The sequence below is a fragment of the Phlebotomus papatasi genome, chromosome 2 (assembly GCF_024763615.1).
Source record: "Phlebotomus papatasi isolate M1 chromosome 2, Ppap_2.1, whole genome shotgun sequence".
Classification (NCBI taxonomy): domain Eukaryota; kingdom Metazoa; phylum Arthropoda; class Insecta; order Diptera; family Psychodidae; genus Phlebotomus; species Phlebotomus papatasi.
In genome coordinates this window covers 4,531,139-4,550,632 of record NC_077223.1, presented here as the reverse complement: position 1 = coordinate 4,550,632, position 19,494 = coordinate 4,531,139, and the positions used below count along the sequence as shown (strand labels likewise).

Genomic DNA, 19,494 nt, shown 5'->3' with positions numbered 1-19,494 from the left:
CTTCACGACGTTTCGAGGATGAATGTCCTTCATCAGGTTTCGAATTGGAGGAAAAAATCATGTACAGGTGGGAAAATTTACAGCTGCACTTCACTTGGACTTTTACACAATTTTTCACGGAGATGTTCACCACCCAAAAGGCTGACACAGAATACATTCTGTGTCAGCCTGTGTGTGATTTTTCCTCCAATTCGAAACTTGATGAAGAGGACATTCATCCTCGAAACGTCGTGAAGAATTAAAGAGTAAAAATCAAGAGAGGTCTATCTTTCCATCTACTATCTGAAACTTTGTTCACTTCATTATGACCTCTCAACACGAAGAAACAGCTCTTCAACCCTTAGCTCCTCACTAACGGCTGCGTACCTCTCTTGATCTCGACAAGTAATTGTTGTCCTGAATTTCGAGACAACAAATTATTCACTCTGCAAAACCCAGGAAGCAGAGAGCTCGATGTTCTCCTTTTCATAGCTTTTCCAAGGCTGATCCTTCTTCGTACGAAAGCTCTCTTTTCGGTCCTGTTCTAGTGTAGAGAATTCGCGAATATAAAATTAGGTAACTTAGTAGCTTGTACTCTCTAGCTTTCTTTTTCGGTCATTCAATTTTTGTCCTAATGTGTCCGGCACACCTTTTAAACCGGGAGAATTTCATAAAGTAAAAATTCACTTCTCTTTCTTCCTAAATAGATTTACACAAGTATATCCCACTCGTTCGGTCTCAAAATTGAACTGAACTAAATTAAATTTGGTGTGATGTTCAAAAGAAGAAGAAGAGTCTATCCTACACTTATGAATTTTGATTTCATGAAATTTTCTTGATATAAAGGGTGTGCCAATGAAATTTATTTAGTAAAAAAATTAAGTTAGCTCCCCTACATCATTAATATTCCCCAAAAAGGCTATGCAAGATATTGTGGAGAAATCTTGACCGCGGGGCAGACCTAGGACAAGGTGGCTGAATCAAATTCAGAATCTTGCCTTGGGATCGAACCCGGACATCTTCCTGAAGAGACAGAGGATCGACAGGCATGGCTGTTAACCATAATGTCATAGGCTCGCGACCTCGATAAGGATAAGCGGTTGAAAATGGTGACAAGGGTGACAACATTAATATTCTGTGTACCTTGTATAGAGCCTCAAATAGGTCAGTGGATAGAGTAGTGGCTCTATGACTGTGAGGTCTCGGTTTCAAAGCTAAGCAGCAGGAGAAAAAGATTTATCATGCCATATCGGCTTTGAATTCATCCAGTGAATGAATGAAAAGTAATGTCCAGGGGTATGACGTTTCCTATGTTTCCCATATGTTTCTAGCGTGCCGAAAAAACTTTTGAGGTTATTAGCTGTTTTCGGTCATTGTAGAACGAATTAGCAAATAATACAAATACAAAATAAAAACCAATTTAATATAGAATGGGCAACCAAAAATCCCAAATTGGTAACCTACGTAGTTTTGGAGATATCTCGTGAAATGTGTACGAAAACAGGAAAAAAATTACACTAAAACTGCGGTTGCTTGTTTTTAGAGCTAATGTCAGTCCCCTGGTAATGTCAATGGTGCATGTTGACAAAAAAGTGAAACGTCTAAGCAATAGAAGCTGGTACGAGAACGAGTTTCGGCACGAAAGTGGTAGTTCAGTCGATACAAATGTTCACTATCACTGATCAAATACACATCGAGAAGGGATGCCGTGATATAGTAGCGGCACTGGTTGCCCACAGAGCTATGATATGGATCGGCTACCCGTATCGGGAGATAAGATTGGTGGCCTGGATGCATCAGAATATCCGAAATGGAGAACTGACCCCTGGCAAAATCTTATCTTATCTCTGTGTACCTTGTCTAGATATGTATAAGCTCTGTGTTAATGTGTTTCCTGTTCCCATCTTAACTTATATGGCCAAAATGATCGTCAACAATTAAATGGTGTAATTCCCAAACTGAGCCTCAGCATAATAGCTCAATTAAGATCACCGAGCAAGACAGACGGGATAGAATTAAAGAAAATAATTAACGTAGAAAATACGCTTTTTTTCTATATGAGAGAGAAATAAACAATAAATCTCGTCAACAATTCGCGCGCGCATCTCAATGTAATGGTTCTCTCACACTTTGGCGGGATGATCATATGGTACTCGTAGGAGTATTAGAGTTTGTTTTAGTCCAGAGACTGATCTTGAGAGCGTCAGTTGATGCCTGGGTGCGATCGTGAGGTGTTGTGTGTTGGACAAGATCACGAAGATCACTGTGACACGATCACGAGGTAATTTTTTGTACCACGATCAATCATCTCTGTGTCAAATTGGATCAATTTGGCATCGTGTGAGGTGCTGTTGAGGCGAATAATGAATCATTTGTGCTGAGAACAACGATCATCTTGGACGCAAAAGAAAAGAAAAACCAGGCATGATCGTTAAAAAAGTGTGATGAGTGAAGAAAACGCGCAACTTCCGTACACAGTGTTTATTCTTTGCGTCAAGTTTGATGAACTTATTGCAAAGCCAAATGGAAACAATTTTACTGGCTGGAGAACAACGACATATAAAGCATTTTCCTAAACTTAAATCAATTTCAGAAATTGAGAATTACATTTTGCCATATTAAATTGTAATGTAGAAAAAATTCACCAGCAAAGTCTTTAAGATAAAACATGAATAATTAAATATTATATCGCGTTGTGAGGCAAGGGAAAAAAAGAATTATTCGAAAAACTCTGTGCAAACAGACGCAATTGAATGGCTGATAAGAAAAGTCCCTGGAATAAATGGGAGTGTGAAGCATAGAAAAAAAAGAAGAATGTTGTGCAAATAAAAAGTATTTTAAGGTCACAGATCAGTACAAAAGATGATCATATGGGTAGAGTATGATAATAAATAAAGCTGGGAGGAAGAATTGAATTACTAATAGAGTCAAACAGTCTGTTTTGAGATATTCAATTGGCCAATTGCACAATATCGTCATTGATTTGTTGACACATCAAGACTTGAATATCAATTAAACATTAAGCACAAAGTCTCTCTCAGTGCGTCCCAAAAGTGATTTCTGTTACATCTTAACCAGAAGGATATTGATCTTAGGTATTTTTTCCTAGCGGGTGTGGTAACTTCCAAAATAAAAAAAAAAGACGGATTATAACAAAAAAGTGCAACTAATATGAACGTGATTGTAACAATAACATTCCACCATACTTAAGAATCAGTCTCCAAGAATAAGAATAAGATCAACAAAAACTTCCGCCTCTTCGAAATTTCAGAGCACCAAGAGATGCTGAAATAAACCACAAAGTCTCACGCTTGAGAAAACAATTTTAAACACCAAAATAAAATTGGAAATTACTATGAGAAAAAGTTTAGTAGCAATATGTCTCAAGGTTTATCAAACAGATTTTTTTTTCTGTAATCCAAAAGAAAAACAATTGTTATTTTTTCTTTAAAAAATTTGGTCGAAAAAATGAATTGGTAAAAAATCGAAGTTAATTAAATTTAAAATTTAGTTCAATGTCTTTAGATATCGAAAGAAATTTTCAAAGTAACTCATACTTTAACCAAAATTGTATATCCTTAGCGACTGCAAATTCGAATTAAAAAGTTACAATTTCAAATATCTTCGAAACAAACGGCTAAACGGTGTGCTCACTGCCAGAGTTTGATTTCCCAAAAGTGTCTTGGATAAAAGTAATGATACCTCTCGTTCAGTAATAATCTTTCCGATTTGAGAGCTCTCTCCGGTTGAGTTTTTTTCCCCTACCGATTTGATAGTAAATCAGTGAGAACATTACTTAAAAAAGACTGTTGGAATTTCGAACATTTAAACTGAAAAGCTACATAAAAGGTGAGCAAGTTCACGAAAAGATCATTTATTTTAATGAAGCTGCAATGCAAACGTTCTGCCATCCTGAAGTTCCAAAAACTACAGAAATATTCACTTTTTGCACCAAACGTTTACACAGTGTTGTTGATATTATTGAGGATTGATAGTGTCAAGGATACCGAAATTCGAAATCGTAGAACAATCAGCGCTACTGCAGCGAGTACATGAACTTGCACTTTAGGTTTCCGGTAGATTTTCGAGTTGGTTTGGCTTTGCAGTGGTTTTGTGTCTTCGAAAGTACTGAACGGAGCCGTACTCAATTTTCGCAAAATATTGTTGATATTCGAAAATTTCAAGCTCAATTTACACTAAAAAATTGCACAAGATTGTAAAAATTTATAAATACTGCCACTATAAAGCTGATAAAAGTTACTCAGTAATGGGACTGGGATATTATGAGACTCGTAGCTTTACTTTTTCTCACAAAAACGAGAATACTGACATATTGTTGACGTTGTTGACACTCTTCTAGGACATTCCGAAATTTTAACAGAAATGTCATCCATCACTCGGACGAAAGGAGAGGTAAAAAATCTTTTCTTTAGCCTTCGAAATCGATCTTCGAATCTTTTTTCTCTTGAAGAAATTGACTGCGAGCGCTCGAAAGTACTTATTACTCGGAAGTATGTCTTATTCTAATTTTTGAGTGTCTCAAAGTGTCAAAATGAATCCGTTTTTGCTTTGTTGTACAGAAAACTCGCGCGAATAAGGCTCACTTCATTATAATTCCTCTTATAATCACCGAGTTAATACTTTTAACAACTTCTCAGTCTGATATTTAATAAATTTTCTCCACCTTGTACGAAAATTTTGTTTGAAAATTCGAAACTAAGTTTGAATTCTATGAACATCAAGGAAACGGAAATTTAATTTAGAAACTCATAATAATTGCGACCCGAATTAAAAAGTAGCCTTATCGTAAAGGACCAAATTAGTGACCTTTATTTTTGGCTAAGTAGATTTGAGGTTATGTTATACCTAGCCTCAAAAAACTTCTTTTTGCGAAATACAATCGCTTAATCTTTCAGCTAAAGGAATTCTTCATCAATATAATTAAAAAACTAAAATATGTGTTCATCCTGATTTACATTACACTAGGGTAAAGCGCGCTACCTTCGGACGATTTATGCTTCGCACAAATCATTTTTTCAATGTGTTATAAATGAATTTGGTCCATTATGATATTATATTTTAATAGCTATTCCAGTGCCTCAAACTTTCAGAAAAGAACTATGAGGACTATAAGTGAATTCCATAAGGAACATGAAGAAAAAATTGAATTGTCCGAAGCTTGAGTCGTCCGAAAGTAGCGCCCTTTCCCCTATAATTTTTTTTATTCCATACATAGTTACGAATGCTTTCAGTCTCACAAGGATTTCTTTTTTATTTTGTAAATGAGAGACAATTTTTCCCTAATTTGTTATTTAAAGTTTTGTAAGTCTTTATAGATATTTTTCTTGGGTTTGTTAAAATTGCCATGCTACTTATTTCTGATAGGTAATCGTAAACTAAGACGCTTAACATCTTGATTTTAATTTGCTTTTGCGCCCTTAATCTAGGCAGAACGTTTTTTTTCTGTTTTTGGTACTTATATGATCATAGCTTCGATTCTACCGAACCGATTTACTTCTTTATAAGGAAAAAGTCAAAGGCCTTTAAATAACTGGCAATTCCCTAGAACTAGTGAAGTTTGTAAAATCAATATCACAGACGCTGTAGGTGCAAATGTATTTAGAACAATCATAATTTCCGTAATTTTAAAAAGTATTTTAACGAAAGATTTTTTTCATTGAGTATTTAGACGAAATTCTAAGCCTGATAGCTGGACTTTGTGGTTTATATATTCGAATATTCAAATTACCTTCTGAATACATTTGTTCGATTGATTGTTCTCGATGGAAATGTAAGTCAAGAAGGAGAAGTATGAGAGAATAGAGAACAAGAGCAGAAGAAACATCTCCCAGAGGTGCCAAAATGACTGTGGAGGAGTGAAAATGTGGTGATTTTGAGTGTCGATTGCAACATCGAGAGATCATGAGAAACAACCAAAGGTATCAGAGGCACAAGACACGAGATTCTGACTGCTGGAGTATCAATTTTCTCAAATATGTTCTTCACATCTTCAACACCATCTTCTTCGTGAGTGTCTCTGCAATTTTCTCTTGTGCGACGGGATGTGAACCTTATGATTATGGAGGTTGGGGGTTATGGTTAATTTTGCAGATGTCAGGGATCATTGTTGCAGGAGTGGCCGTGTGGACAATCTTCTGGCGACACAAGTACATCTCCCTCCTCTCTACATTTAGCTACGCTTTTGGCGCCTACGCATTTATTGTGGCGGGAATTTTGGCCATTGCCGGAGGCATTTGGGGATGCTGCGGGATATGGCGGGAACAACGTGCAATGATCCTCTGTGTCAGTATAGTCTTCTGTCTTTCTTATTTCGTCGCAAACAAATGGTTTTTTTATAACTTTTCAGTATACTTTTATTCTACTTGTTACCCTATGTTTGGAGGCATCAGCCGGATCCATTGCGTATCTCTACAACACTCTCCTGGACGATGATCTCAGCTTCAGTCTCAACGAGACATTCCTCACGAGGTGAGTAAAATTAAACTGAACAAATCTCAAATTCCAGCATTGCAAATTGGAGGAAACCTTCAATGGTTACCACTTGAATTCAATAGAAAATTTGCATAAACAATTTCAACAATTTCACGTGGTCATGAAAACGTAATTATAGCAATTATTGCAATAATATTTCATATTTGTTCAAATGCACATTGTGAGCTACTGGATCGCACAATTAGCTAAAAAAAAATACTATCTTTTTCTCCAGTTATGCAATTGATCAGGGCAGAACCAAAGCTATTGATCAAATGCAGCAAGAGTACAAATGCTGCGGAGCTGTGAGATTTGAGGATTGGAGACAGAGTCTCTGGATTTCTGATCAGAATGATGATCTTCTCTTTCCTCCCGAAGATCGTGTAGTTCCGGATTCGTGCTGTATAACTCCCACGAACTTATGTGGTCTCAGAGATCATCCTAGCAATATTTACTACACAGTAATTACCCTTGCTACCTTTTCTTTAACTTTTCAATAAAGAACTCTGTGTTTTAGGGCTGCATCTACCAAATGTCAGAGGATCTCAAGCATCATCTAATCATTCTTGGAGCAATGGCAGCTGGATCGAGCATGATTCCCATTTTTGGCATGATCATCTCCTGCTGTCTCTACGTGAAGCTTTACAAGTTCATCGACTAATTTCTTCCAGAATCTCACGGACAAAAATATTAGTCACACTTAACTAATAATCTTAACTTATTGTTGTGTCATTTTTATCGTTCATGATGTGAATAATTAAATAAAAATGTTTCTACGTGATCTTTTTAGATAATTATCTAATTACACAGATTATAGTTTTTTTAAGTTTAGTTATTTAGCTACAAAATGTTTCTTGGAGTATGAATGATAATAGTTCCAAGGACGAAACTATATGGACACTGAGAAAATCAGCGTTCCTCCTAATGATCTATTTCCTACGACCGACGATCCAATATGAACTAATTATTACTAAACGACTATACCTCTCTACGATACCCTTTTCGTAGGACTAACTTTTAGGCTAGCACTAAAAACGTTCTTAGGAGAAATCGGTGCCAGTCCAAAAGACTTCTATAATGTCAGTTCAAATACCAACGGGGGGAGGGTTACCCGTTGAAAAAAAAATTTAGTTAATAAGAGTAATTTATTTTTTACACTTTAAAATTTCACTTTGATAAATAAGTCTGATAATACGGCTGTAGCAGTAGCACTTTCAATAGAAAGTATGGCCAAGTTGTTGAGTCTCTCCTGTGTCATCGATGATGTCAAGTATTTTGAAATCAGTTTCAACTGCTGAAAGGTATTTCATAACTCACTACTGAAACAGGAAAAGTGGGAAAGAGCTTTAATAGTGCTATCACAATGAAACATGAACATGTTTATTGGAACTTTACTGTTCTCCAGTGCTTCTGCATTATCGACTTATTTTTTGTGTTGATTCCTATCTCGACTAATTTTCCCCAGTCCCCGACGTGTTCTAAAACCACCAAATAGTCGTGACAGGAACCAATGAAAAGAAAAGTCGATTACGTACTTAAAAACAGAAAAGTACTAAAAAAAAATACATGTTCATTTTACTCTGGAATAGCACCATAATACTGTACTTAATATTGGGTACGCGTCTGGTGCAAAAGAGGATAGGTAGATCAGAATTCCCTTTGACTCCAAGTAGAGATTCCTCTCGTTCAGCAATAACCTTCCTGATTTGAGAGCTTTCTCTGATGTAGGCTTTTTCTGTGCCGATGATATCTGAGTTACAAATTCAACCCAAAACTTTGCAATTCTCTTTGATATTTAAGTCTTAGTAATGGGGCTTTATTAGAAATTAATGAAATTGTGTCAAAAAACCAAAACGTTTTTTAAGTGCGGCCAAATTTGAAAATCCTTACGGCATTTCGACGGTTCCATTCCATACTATGCTATCTCAGAATGACAACTCTTCAGGAGCGCCATTTGAAGTTGGCGATTTCCTATACTGTCCGTGTAAATTTTTTTCGAAAGTCTCAAATATCTCGTTACCCGAACATTGGATGACCACTAAATTTTCAGGAACTCGGAGTAATATAAAGCTAAGTCGACTTAGCATAATATGGAATGGAGCCGTCGATTAGTACTTAGATTTTGTTCAAGATTTCGGTAAGTGTGCGACGAATGTCTTTTGTAGTGCTTAGGTCACAGGCTGAGCCTTTCACATCAGGCATCCTCTTTTTCTGTCGAACTCTCTTCTCAGTGTTGATGGGTCAATAATTGCAGCAGTGAACGGTTTTTACGATGACTTGAAAAAGTACAAAAGCACCACAAAATTGAAGTATTCAATTGCAACAATTAATAACTTAGTGTCTTGTCTTGTGTCAGCAGTTTCGTAGGCTCCGTCCTTTAATTTCTCCAAAGCGGTGATAACATCATCCATCTAGTGTCTCAATTGCTTTCCAATGCGATCTTTAGGATCTTTAGATGTTCTATATGGAATCCGGCCGATAACTTGATGCAAATAGAGAAAACGCGGAATTTCGACCTGGTTCTTCTCCTCCTTTATTCTCTAGCCAACGTTTCTGAGCTGGATGGCTCCTTACTGGGAAAATGGTGTCAGGGAATTTTTTCACTATCCCTTCTACATTAATGGAGGATGTGAACATGAAGGTGGTCAGACTGGGAAGTCCATTAATGTAAAAGTAGTAAAAGGAGGAGAAGAACCATGTCGAAATTCCGTGTTTTCTCTATTTACATTAGATGTCCCTTCAGGACAGTCCACCTATGAGTTGTTTTTGAGAAAAACACAAAAATGTTCTCAAGTGTACCAAAAGACGTAATGGCTGCAACGTTCACAAGTGTCGCATGTGCACCTACTACTACTACCTTACTACAATTAGTAAGGCTGCGTCCCTTAATTTCTCCAAAACGGTGATAACATCATCCATCTAGTGTCTCAATGGCTTTCCACTGCGATCCTTAGGATCTTTAGATGTCGCTTTAGTACAGTCTACCTACGAGTTGATTTTGAGAAAAACACAAAAATTTTCTCAAGTGTACCAAAAGACGTAATGGCTGCAACGTTTACAAGTGCCGCATGTAACCTACTAAATTGAGAGAGTGATTATCACATGATTCAAAAGCAGTCAATGAATTTACATTTAAGATCCTTGATTATGTTCAGTAATAACCTTTTGAAGAGACAAAACCACTCCGAAGCCAAGCCAAACCTTTTCGAAAATCTACCGGAAGCCTAAAGTGCAAGTTCACGTACTCGCCGCTTTAGCGCTGTCTGTTGTTCCTTTTTGAATTTTCGGTACTTATTCACTTTTGTGCAGCTCGTCGGTAAAGAGAAAAGAAGCGTAAAGTGAAAACTCTCGAATCAGAAAGGTTATTACTGAACGAAAGGGGTATGTACCCCATGTACTCCAACCATTGTCGCTGCTTTATCATTGGTTTGACCTCTGCAATCAGCAAAAAACATGTTAAATTAAAAAGAATCAATTAATACACTTAAAGAAGTCCAAATAAAATTCATCGATAAATCGAATTCTTTTTTTTAGGACAAACTCAATTGGTTGAAAAAAAAACGCTCTAAAGCTGAGAGCACCAGAAATTGCTGTTGATTAATAATTAATAAATTGGCGAATTTCAAGCGTCCTCAATAAATTGCTGCCTCTTGACCTCGCTTTTCCTTTTTTTCCAAGCCAAACATTAAAAAAAAACCCAGCAGACCGAAGAATTCCATTTAATTTTGCAAGTTGGTAAATTTTATTGCAAAATCTTGAAAATATACAAAATGAAAACATTTTTCTTGGAATATTGTTTTTTCCACCATATTCATTCACAAATACCTGTCATTAATATCTTGTTTGTAGCAAAATCCATCTTTGCTACAACAATAAACACGATTTTTTTTATATCTCAAAGATGTATAGTGTATAATAGTAAATTTTGCATTGAAAATAAACAATATGATTAAATAAAAAAATTTGTGTACAATTTTCTCTTCCAAAATTCCCAATTGAATTTTTTTTAAGGGGTTTTATGTTGTTTTTTCTTTTGACTTAAAATCAGGATGAGCGAAAAATGATTTTTTTTTCTTAGTATTATAAAAATAAATCTCTTACCTTTTTGTGGATGAAGGAAGGGAGATTGAAGGAAGTTTTTGAGGGGGCGAAATATACTGAAGTTGTTTGTTTTCTCTCATGGTTCACCAGAGACACTCTCACAGAATCTTTTTCACTGTTCAGAATAAAGCTTGTAAATGCACTTCTCTGGTCCCAGAAGATCACGAAGATCTCTCTCTCTCACTCAAAGAACTGCTGAGCCGCTTGCAGACGAGACACAATGGTCTGATAGAAGGCAATTTGGGCGGCAATAAATTCTCTCAGTGTCCCCTTTAGGTGATTATCGCGTTCCGCCCGGAAATGTGACAGTTCCGCCATAACGGCGTATGACATCACATCCGTGCGCCTATTGACTTCTTGCAGCTGAGCATTGCTCATCTTCTGATCTCCCGTCAACTTCTCGCAGTCCCTCTTCTTCGCCATGGCATTCTTGTGCTCCGACAGAATGTCCGGAAAGGCCCCAAGAACGCCCTTGTAGATGTGCAGGCGATCTGACAACGGAATCCAATCGTGTTTAGCCTGATCCCCAAACAATTGCCCAATCCCAATGAACACTCCGGCTGTCAGACCAACGGAATTCGATAGGCAAGTACTCGTGCTGGCTCTCCTTTCATCCACCTCCAGAGATCTCGCCAGTTCGGACAACCCTTCGCCAATCCTCTGGAAATCCTTCTTCCACTGCATCTGATACTTCTTTGTCTGTTCCGTGGCAATGATTGACAGCGTCTTCACTGCCGAGTCCATCTGATGCACAAAGTTACCGCACGTGTCCACCTACTCATTGAAATACCATTCAATTTCCGTTCTACCGCTCGCCGACTTCACTGTAAACAAAAACTAACCTGCATGTCAACTTGACTCTGCAGCAGTTGCTTTTCCGGAGCCACAATTGCTGCACAGTAGACAGCCCCCACCAGGGGATCCTTCTCAGCCGTTCTCTTGCCACTCTTCCACTTCTTCTCGTCCGTGCACGTCAAAAAATGCATCCAAACTTCACACGACGACAGAACCGGATGCCTACACATCCAGTCAACAAATTCCTGCAACTGCACTCTCCGATGTTCAATAAACTGCTCTTCGTAACGCCCCGAAATCTGCTTATCCGGAAGCGGTGGAATGGGAATGAGGGAGAACTTGTCCACGAGTCGCCCATGGAGCCAATCGAAGTGTTTGTAGCGCCGAGAGACGGAGACATTGTTGAAACTGGGCGTCAGTTGGTAGGCTATGAAACTCTTCATACCCTTGAATTTGGTCTCCTTCTTGGGCGACGCCACCTTAACTGTATAGGCCTCCTTGGTGTGACGCCACATGAAGCCATGATCCACTGGCAGAATGGTCACCTTCTCACTCTCCGGCACCGAAACCTGCGTAATCCCCATGATGTAGGAATCACTGGACTTGCTGAACATCTTCGAGCGACTCTTCACTGGTGCACTGGCCGACGTCACAGAGATGGCGTCATCTGCCGGTCGCGGTGGCAGAGCTGCCGTATGATTGAAAGGCGTAGCAGCAGGTTGGCTGTTGGTGCCCGTTGCAGGGCCTATTTCCGAGTAGGTATCCTGATCATCGTCCCAATCGTCCTCCCAGTCATCCTGTTGCTCATTCCAGTCGTCGGGAGTCTGATCGTAGCGCGGCAGAGGTGGATACTGGGCTGTCTTTGGGGCTACTGGAGCCGGAGCCGCCGGAGGCTCTGATACAGGTTCAACGTAGGCCGCAGGAAAGAGACCAGTACGTCCGGCTTTATTGCTACCCTCCCACCAACCTTCCCCTACATCTGTCCGGGTCACAGTAAGCACCTCGCCTTCGTGAATGGATAGCTCGGATGTGTTAGGCTCTCCCGTGAAGTCATACAAGGCCTTCACGCGCATCTTGTTGCTAGGCTGTACAATTGGCTCCTGAAGAAGCCAAAATTAAATCTTACTTTCAAGATTCAGAATTTTAATTATAATGTACAAAATCTTAAAGGAGTTAGTTCACTGTAATTGCTGAGATTATGAACCGTAACGATAAGCAAGTTGATCGTAACTGACAATGACGTCACAAACATTCATTGGTCCTTCTAATGCCAGAAGTCAAACGGCTTAAGATAGTGACTTGGGGTTTTCTGAAGACATCGTATCCAGCTGTAATTCAGCAAGAGAAACGGCGGCTTATCCAAACGGATTTTTGTTTTCTGGTCAGGAAGATATTTTTAATGATGCAGATGGCTTATACAACCTGAGAAGGAGTTTTCCACCGTTTTACTCTGCAGTAGATTGGCCACCAACACTTAGACGCCGGTGGGCTCAAAATAATGCTTCCTGACCACATCTATTTATTCATTTATTATTTATATGTATCTCTATACACTCCGTCCCGGGATTTAACATATTTTCGGGAGCGAAAAAACGCGCGAAATGGCATTATGCATCGAGAAAATTTGCATACCTGCAGGGGCTTTCTTTTGAATAAATCGGCCGTAGAACGAATTTCGCGCGGAGTAATAGTAGTTAAAACAAAAAAGATTGAACTGTTTAATAGAAATGCATTAACAAACAGTATTTTTTGGCCAGAGTTCTTCAATAAATTGATAGAATATTTAAAAAATTTACCTTAATAAAAGAAATTAAAGTTTTACTCTGAAAAAAAAAAGCAGACTGTTTTCAAATTTCCCGACTCACAATATAGTATACATTCAGGCGTATTTCAAAAATGATTTCATAAATTGACGCCTAATGGTAGGCAAAATTGCATAATTGTATGTGCATAATCCCGAAGTGCATAATGCCGAGACTGAATGTAATTCAGTTTTTGTGTATTACGGCGTTATCACACTTGCACATTAAAATTTTAATGTGATTCACATTAATTGTCACTTGTGAGCATCCAAATATGTTATTTGTGTCTTTGAGTCACTTAATATTTGGGGTTTTTCTATTTATTGATTTGGCCTGCAAAAATAAGTTTAAATTTACCTAAAGTATAAATATTTTTTACATTAAAAAATTAAAGAGAAAATTGCATTAATTTTTCGCATTAATGCTATAAATCAATTTATATCAAATTTTACGGGTAAAGTCTACCTTTTTATCAACAAATAGATCAAATTTTGAATATAAAATGATTCAAACACACAAATTACACATTTGGACTCTCACCAGCGACAATTAATGTGAATGATGTGAATCATATTAAAATTTTAATGTGCAAGTGTGATAACACAGTTAGGCTTTCAAGAGTGCAAACTCAAAAGCAATTGTTGAATAAATTGAAATAAATTAAAACTGAAATAATTCGACTCTTCGTCGGGGGCTAGATCATGCGTCATTAGCAATAAATATTTTTGTTGTCGATCAGAATCGATAGAACATAAATTATGGTATTCGTTTTGGTGGAGATTATGCTGCGCAATTACGCATTTTATGATGGGTCCGGAATAAATATTATTTCATGAGAATTATTTATTATTACAAAAAAAACTTTAATTAAGATAAATTAAAAGAAAAATATTTTCGTACTAAAATATGTAAAATAATACTCCCTCTGTTCCGAAATAAGTCGTACGTTTGGGGAAAAACTAGGGATTACGGAATGGTTTTAGAAAATGTTTTTATTATTTGCAAATATCTTATGTATGAACTATCCTCCATGTTCAGGGATAATATGGGAATCCTACGACGATGGTAAGTTGAGGAATCGATGTGTTGAAGTTGTCCATTTTTCGCGTTTTTTTCAAAGAGCTCCGGTAGATAGTTAATTACTAATAATTGGACTGCGATTAGCATTACAGGCTAGGATTTGTTCTAAATTTTTAGTATGCACAAGTAGAACTCAACAGTTATTACCGATATGAAATTTTCTATTGCTCAAATTTTGCAGAATAAGCAATAAAAAGAACAACCTTTTTTATGTGTTCGTATATATGGGTGCTAAATGGTTAGAAATAGGTACTTGAGACCTTCGGCGGACCCCCCATAAGTTGACCCAGGGACCATAAATATGTTCCTCATTTTCCCCACCCCTCCCCTTCCCCTTCAAAATCATGATTTTTAAGGATTGGTCGAGAACGTGTCGTACGATTTTTTCAGGGGATGGGGAGGGGCAAGGGAAAAAGTAAGGACATATTAATGGTCTTAGCGGTAACTTACGTGGGGGTCCCTCAAGGTCCCAAGTCTCTATCTCTCACCATTTTGCATTTAATTTTAATGCCAGAAATAAGACATTTTTAAGACATTCGTTCCTCAACTTACCATGAAGACTGGACCCCAATTTTAGTTCTGAACATTGACAAAAGTTCTTTACAAGAGATAATTGTGGTACACAAAACATTTACCAACAAACTCTCACCTAATACCATTTTTTCCCAAACGTATGACTTATTTCGGAACAAGAATTTTTCCCAAATGTACGAATTATTTCGGAACAGAGGGAGTATTCCCTAAAATTCACTTCGAGGGTACAAATCGACAGCTCCAGAGGTGTCGATAAATTAGTGGCGATAATTATCGACACTAGCGACAAAAAAAATGCAACTCATCATCTCGATCGCTCATAATCGACACTAGCGATACATTGCTATGGGACAGTTATCATTTCAACCCTGGTTTATCGATCTCTGGTGGAACTAAATGTTCCCTCTGGATGACTCATTTACGTCTACCGTCTACATCTATCAGACCGTGATCCAGACGACCATACAGTGATCCAATACCCGGCATTCCCCTAGCCCTTCAATACAAATTGTTCCATCCATTTCGTACGCGTCAAAAAAGTCATACAAAGAATTAATTGCCTTTATCACGATAGTTACAATTTTTTAGGGGGATACCAATCGAATTACTTCACTAATAAGCTTCTTACTGATAAGCCATCCCTACGGTGCAGCGTTAAAAGAAATTCTCTGAATAAGAGGCTATTTATAGGGGAAATCACAGCATTTGGAAAACAACGAAATCTCCCGGAATTGAAGTATCTATAATGAGTCTGATGAGTAATTTCCACTCTTATCGTGCGGCATTGTCTCCCCAACATCGTGGGCAATAAAAGCACCCCAAGAGCAATTTAGAGAACGACAAATTGAATAAAATCCGGGAGGGCCCTGTTTGACGTGGGGAAAGTTCATTTGCGGAAATTTCAGAACAAAAAACATCTGGCAGACGATCCAAAGGCGTTGTTTGTTCTCAATCAACATCTTTGCAATTTAATTATTCTTTCTCTCTGGGTGACACATACAGAGGCACGATAAAAGTGATTTTTTGCTCGAGAAAAAACAAATCACTTTTCACTCACACAACCACCATGTTTCACTGCCAACTTTTTGGGGAGAGGTTTTCCATGGAAAATCAGCCGCAGAAAAGAGTGGAAACTACTGCATTTGATTCATGGGGCATTTGGGAGGCTTTTAGGGGTATTTTGGTTAAAACACTTACATAGAATTACTAGAAATTTGGTGAAAATTAAAGCACGAAAAATTGAGATGCAAATTCCAGAATGTGACACTAGAACTTTGGATTTTGGCCACCAGATCACTATCTGGCGCTGCTGTTGCACGATGCAGCTCCATCTGCTGGATAAAAATGACTTTAATTAAGGCGGAAACATATTGACATAGAACGCATATCATAGCATAGAATATTCCCAGCGAATTAACATCGTCAGCGAAGACTAAGAAAATTGTTGGAAAAAGATCGCTACCTTATGAGTTGCGACTCATTGTGACGACAAACACCAAAATGTAAACAAAAAAACTTAACAAGATTACGAAACGTCAAAGTGACTATTTTGCCACTCACGATGATGGCCTTAACAGCCCTTTACAGATTACAGATTACAAGATAACAACGCCATAGTGAGTACGGCTAGTGTTAATATGTTTGTCCAGTTATACCATGTTCTGTGTTTCTCCGGGAGTCAACTTTGTTTTTCTTGTTTAATATCGTGCAATATTGTTCTTCTCCTAGCGTTTCTAGCTGTCCAAAATTCCTAATGAATTTAAAAAGGAAGCACTCTGGAGATGATTCATTTACCCCTCGCTGTAAAATTTTCCTGAATGAAAAAATTGTGGAAAATAACAATGTGGAGAAACTCTCAAAGATTTACGGTAAGTTTGGCGGGAAAAGTATCTCATTCTGATGACATTTTCTCAATTTTCCTGTGATTTTTCTCTAGAGAAAACCCACAAGATGCTCTTCAGTGGTGCCAACAGGAAGTCCACAGACGATCCCAATGCCCAATCCTCTTCCAAAGCTGTTTTTCTCTGTGGCAGCGGAGAGGTTAGAGACGTCCAAACAAACGCTCTGATTCATCCGGAAAGCCATCCGAGAAGTTGTTCAGGATGCCTTAAAGCTTCTACGGGGTACCATACCACCTGCTCAAATTGCAACCTGGAGCTGTGTGAATTCTGTGGGTATACCTGTTTGTGGTGCCGGAAGGGAATCTGCGAGACCTGCATCAAGCTCTATAATTGCGGCTCCCTTGAGCGTCCTATCTGTGACAATTGTTCCATTTATCAGTGATTTTGCTAGAGAAAAAAAAACCATTGTAAAATTGTATTTCTGCTATTTATTTTCAATATAATCCATCTCCATCGCTTCATTGAAACTTTTTTGCTATTCTAATGTCACGAAGGAATGCCACAATCGCTCTCCGGAAGTCCTCCCAAAGAACAATTGGCCTCTATGGCAAATAGTGTGGGAATGTGTAGTTTTTTTTTTGTTCAGATCCTTTAGTTTTAGTTTAACAAATGCAATTCACCCAGGGTAGATGAAGTTTGGGAAAGTTTGTGGGGCTGCTCAATTCATGAGATTCTGTCCAACAACTGTATTAAACGGCTCGAAAAATACAAATAATATTGAGATCAGGAAGTAGGAACGAAGCCCTCGTTCTAGATTACAAAAATGACAATGAACCGGTCAAGATGTCATGGAATAAGGCTGTTGTAGAACCAAAAATTAATGATAAGCCCAGATAAACTTAATAGTAGCCAACTTTTTTCTTAATTGAAAAGAACAACCAGAGCAAATTGAAAATTATCTTCATCGCTAGTCTCCCGGAATAGAGCCTCCATGTAGACTTCAAGGGCCACGCGTCTTCTTATTCTTCTGTTTTACGTTTAGGCTGTCGGACTCACTCGGGAGCCGCCTCGCGTCTAATCCTTTAAGCTTCACTGGTTGAATGTGACAGTGACAGTACTGACAACCGAACTGATTCGAAATTCGAAAAATTATAGAGCGAACTCTATCTAGCGGGGACTAGCCCCCCAAATCTGAGATAAAGAAGCCTAAAGGTTTAAGTTAAAACTTTAATTTTGACGCTAAAGATTTCGAATTCCGAGTTATAGGAATTTTGGATAAAATAGCCTTTAGCGCCCCTAAAGAAATTTGATTATCCAAGATGTCAAAACAAGACGTTCCAGTTTTAATGGTACATAAGTTCAGATTTATTGTCAACAAAAAGAACAATCTCCACTGTTCTTCCTCTCCTCAATGTCGCAATTCCGCTGCAGTAAATCAAGCAGAGTTCAGTTATCGCCGAACTATCGGCAGTTGCTCCATGTGATACTCATACTTCATAGAGATTTCCGAGTTTCAGAATTTTTTTCTGGCAAAAAATGAGCAATTCAAGTCAATTAATTTCGAGTGGTAAGTAATTCAAACAAGAAGTGGCTGTAGATAAGTGACGAGATCAATTTATGGTTCCAGGAGCTTCATCTGGACCGAAGAAAAGTAAGAAGGGCCCCGACACACTTCGTCAGTTAAATCAGCATTTGTCGTAACTTCCTTTTGACAACTTTTCAGGAGACGAAATTTTCAGTTCAATATTATTTTTCTTAAAAATGAGCCCCGAATGCGATACTTTTTTAGAGTCAAAATAATAAAAGTGGCACTAATAAACTGTAAGTTAACTCGAGAAAATCTTTATAAAATTATTTAAAAGCTGCAATATTGAGAAATATGTTAGAAGAAACACAATAATATTTTATCGTAACTTCCATCGTTTATAAAGCCGTAACTTCCAATGTATGGAGATTCTGGAAGTTACGACAATTTTCAAAAATGCATTATATCAATTTCAATGACTCTAGTGATAATAAGCACCTTTATTTGAATAAATTTATCAATTAAACTCTTATCCCTGTCCCTAAAAGGTTTTATTTAATAAATTTTATTGAATAAATTTTGTGCGCCACGTCGCTTGTTTTGTTTTGAATTAATGACAGATGGGTAGGGATTTTTTTCTCACTTCATGTTACACTATTCGCACTGTCTTTCGATATTTGGAAGAGTTTATAAACGTTTTATTGAGAAGTATTGCAATTTTGCTGCAAATTACAAGCCACGCTTGGGCTTATAAAAGTTTCTTTTACACAAGTGCGTTTAATAAACAAAATTACGCTGATTCCGAATATGTATATATCTCAAAATCGCAAAAATGAAGTTACGATAAATGCTGATTTAACTGACGACTTCTCAGCCAAAAGGAGTGCTTCATCAGTTTTGTTCCGGAACACAGAGATACTCTGGACGTATTAAGGACAGGTATGATCCCCTTTGTGTCAAATCTCACGGAAAAATTGAATTCTATGGAGCCACCCGAGAGGAACACCGCAAAAACATTTGTAAATGATCAACTACATCACTCTCCAGAAAAATATACATCTTTGTGATAAATTAAACCCACTTTTTGATTAAACACACCTCTTGGACATTTGAAAATCTCAAATTGAACTGGACTTAAAGGTTTAAAAGGTCCTCTCGAGCAGCTTTTAAATTTAAGGCAACTTATAGACGTTTGGTCCGTTTGACATCTTTAAGTCTGTAAAACTTTAGCGTAGAATTCGAAATTTACAGTCCTTAAAGTTTAAATAAATTTGACAGTTTAAAATTCAAGATTTTTATCAGAGAATACGAATCGATATTTAAAGGGCGATTTATAGATTTAAGA

At 37.6% G+C, this 19,494-nt stretch overlaps 3 protein-coding genes across 11 annotated transcripts; 2 read left to right on the top strand and 1 right to left on the bottom strand.

The window, feature by feature from the left end:
- The first annotated feature begins 613 nt into the window (after positions 1-613).
- LOC129802223 (CD151 antigen-like) lies at positions 614-7,252 on the top strand. Of its 9 annotated transcripts, none has more exons than XM_055847889.1 (6): positions 614-2,853; positions 5,781-6,006; positions 6,091-6,282; positions 6,347-6,468; positions 6,707-6,932; positions 6,989-7,252. In XM_055847889.1, exons 2-6 carry the CDS (start codon positions 5,902-5,904, stop codon positions 7,130-7,132), a joined length of 789 nt encoding a protein of 262 aa, XP_055703864.1. In that variant the 5' UTR covers positions 614-2,853; positions 5,781-5,901; the 3' UTR covers positions 7,133-7,252. The 9 variants fall into 9 exon arrangements, with proteins under 9 accessions (XP_055703864.1, XP_055703855.1, XP_055703858.1 ...); XM_055847880.1 differs by having other exon boundaries at positions 2,144-2,260; positions 5,776-6,006; XM_055847883.1 differs by having other exon boundaries at positions 2,154-2,260.
- Positions 7,253-10,189: 2,937 nt separating this feature from the next.
- On the bottom strand, positions 10,190-16,083 carry LOC129802220 (sorting nexin lst-4). The gene is made up of 3 exons (XM_055847873.1): positions 15,981-16,083; positions 11,415-12,467; positions 10,190-11,346 (listed from the first exon to the last, which is right to left on the bottom strand). The coding sequence occupies exons 2-3, from the start codon at positions 12,438-12,440 to the stop codon at positions 10,753-10,755; spliced, it is 1,620 nt and encodes a 539-aa protein (XP_055703848.1). The 5' UTR covers positions 12,441-12,467; positions 15,981-16,083; the 3' UTR covers positions 10,190-10,752.
- Positions 16,084-16,427: 344 nt separating this feature from the next.
- LOC129802219 (apoptosis regulatory protein Siva-like) lies at positions 16,428-17,145 on the top strand. Its single transcript, XM_055847872.1, has 2 exons — positions 16,428-16,651; positions 16,720-17,145. The coding sequence occupies exons 1-2, from the start codon at positions 16,537-16,539 to the stop codon at positions 17,064-17,066; spliced, it is 462 nt and encodes a 153-aa protein (XP_055703847.1). The 5' UTR covers positions 16,428-16,536; the 3' UTR covers positions 17,067-17,145.
- The last annotated feature ends 2,349 nt before the right edge of the window (positions 17,146-19,494 follow it).

What these genes read in the sequence shown, in the direction of transcription:
- LOC129802223 (XM_055847889.1), top strand. Translation starts at nt 5,902, where the DNA reads ATGAGAAACAACCAAAGGTATCAGAGGCACAAGACACGAGATTCTGAC. An exon ending in AACGTGCAATGATCCTCTGT is followed by an intron (nt 6,283 to 6,346) that starts GTCAGTATAGTC and finishes ATAACTTTTCAG; the next exon opens with TATACTTTTATTCTACTTGT. An exon ending in CTAGCAATATTTACTACACA is followed by an intron (nt 6,933 to 6,988) that starts GTAATTACCCTT and finishes TCTGTGTTTTAG; the next exon opens with GGCTGCATCTACCAAATGTC.
- LOC129802220 (XM_055847873.1), bottom strand. Translation starts at nt 12,440, where the DNA reads ATGCGCGTGAAGGCCTTGTATGACTTCACGGGAGAGCCTAACACATCC. An exon ending in AGAGTCAAGTTGACATGCAG is followed by an intron (nt 11,347 to 11,414) that starts GTTAGTTTTTGT and finishes TTCAATGAGTAG; the next exon opens with GTGGACACGTGCGGTAACTT.
- LOC129802219 (XM_055847872.1), top strand. Translation starts at nt 16,537, where the DNA reads ATGAATTTAAAAAGGAAGCACTCTGGAGATGATTCATTTACCCCTCGC. An exon ending in GAAACTCTCAAAGATTTACG is followed by an intron (nt 16,652 to 16,719) that starts GTAAGTTTGGCG and finishes ATTTTTCTCTAG; the next exon opens with AGAAAACCCACAAGATGCTC.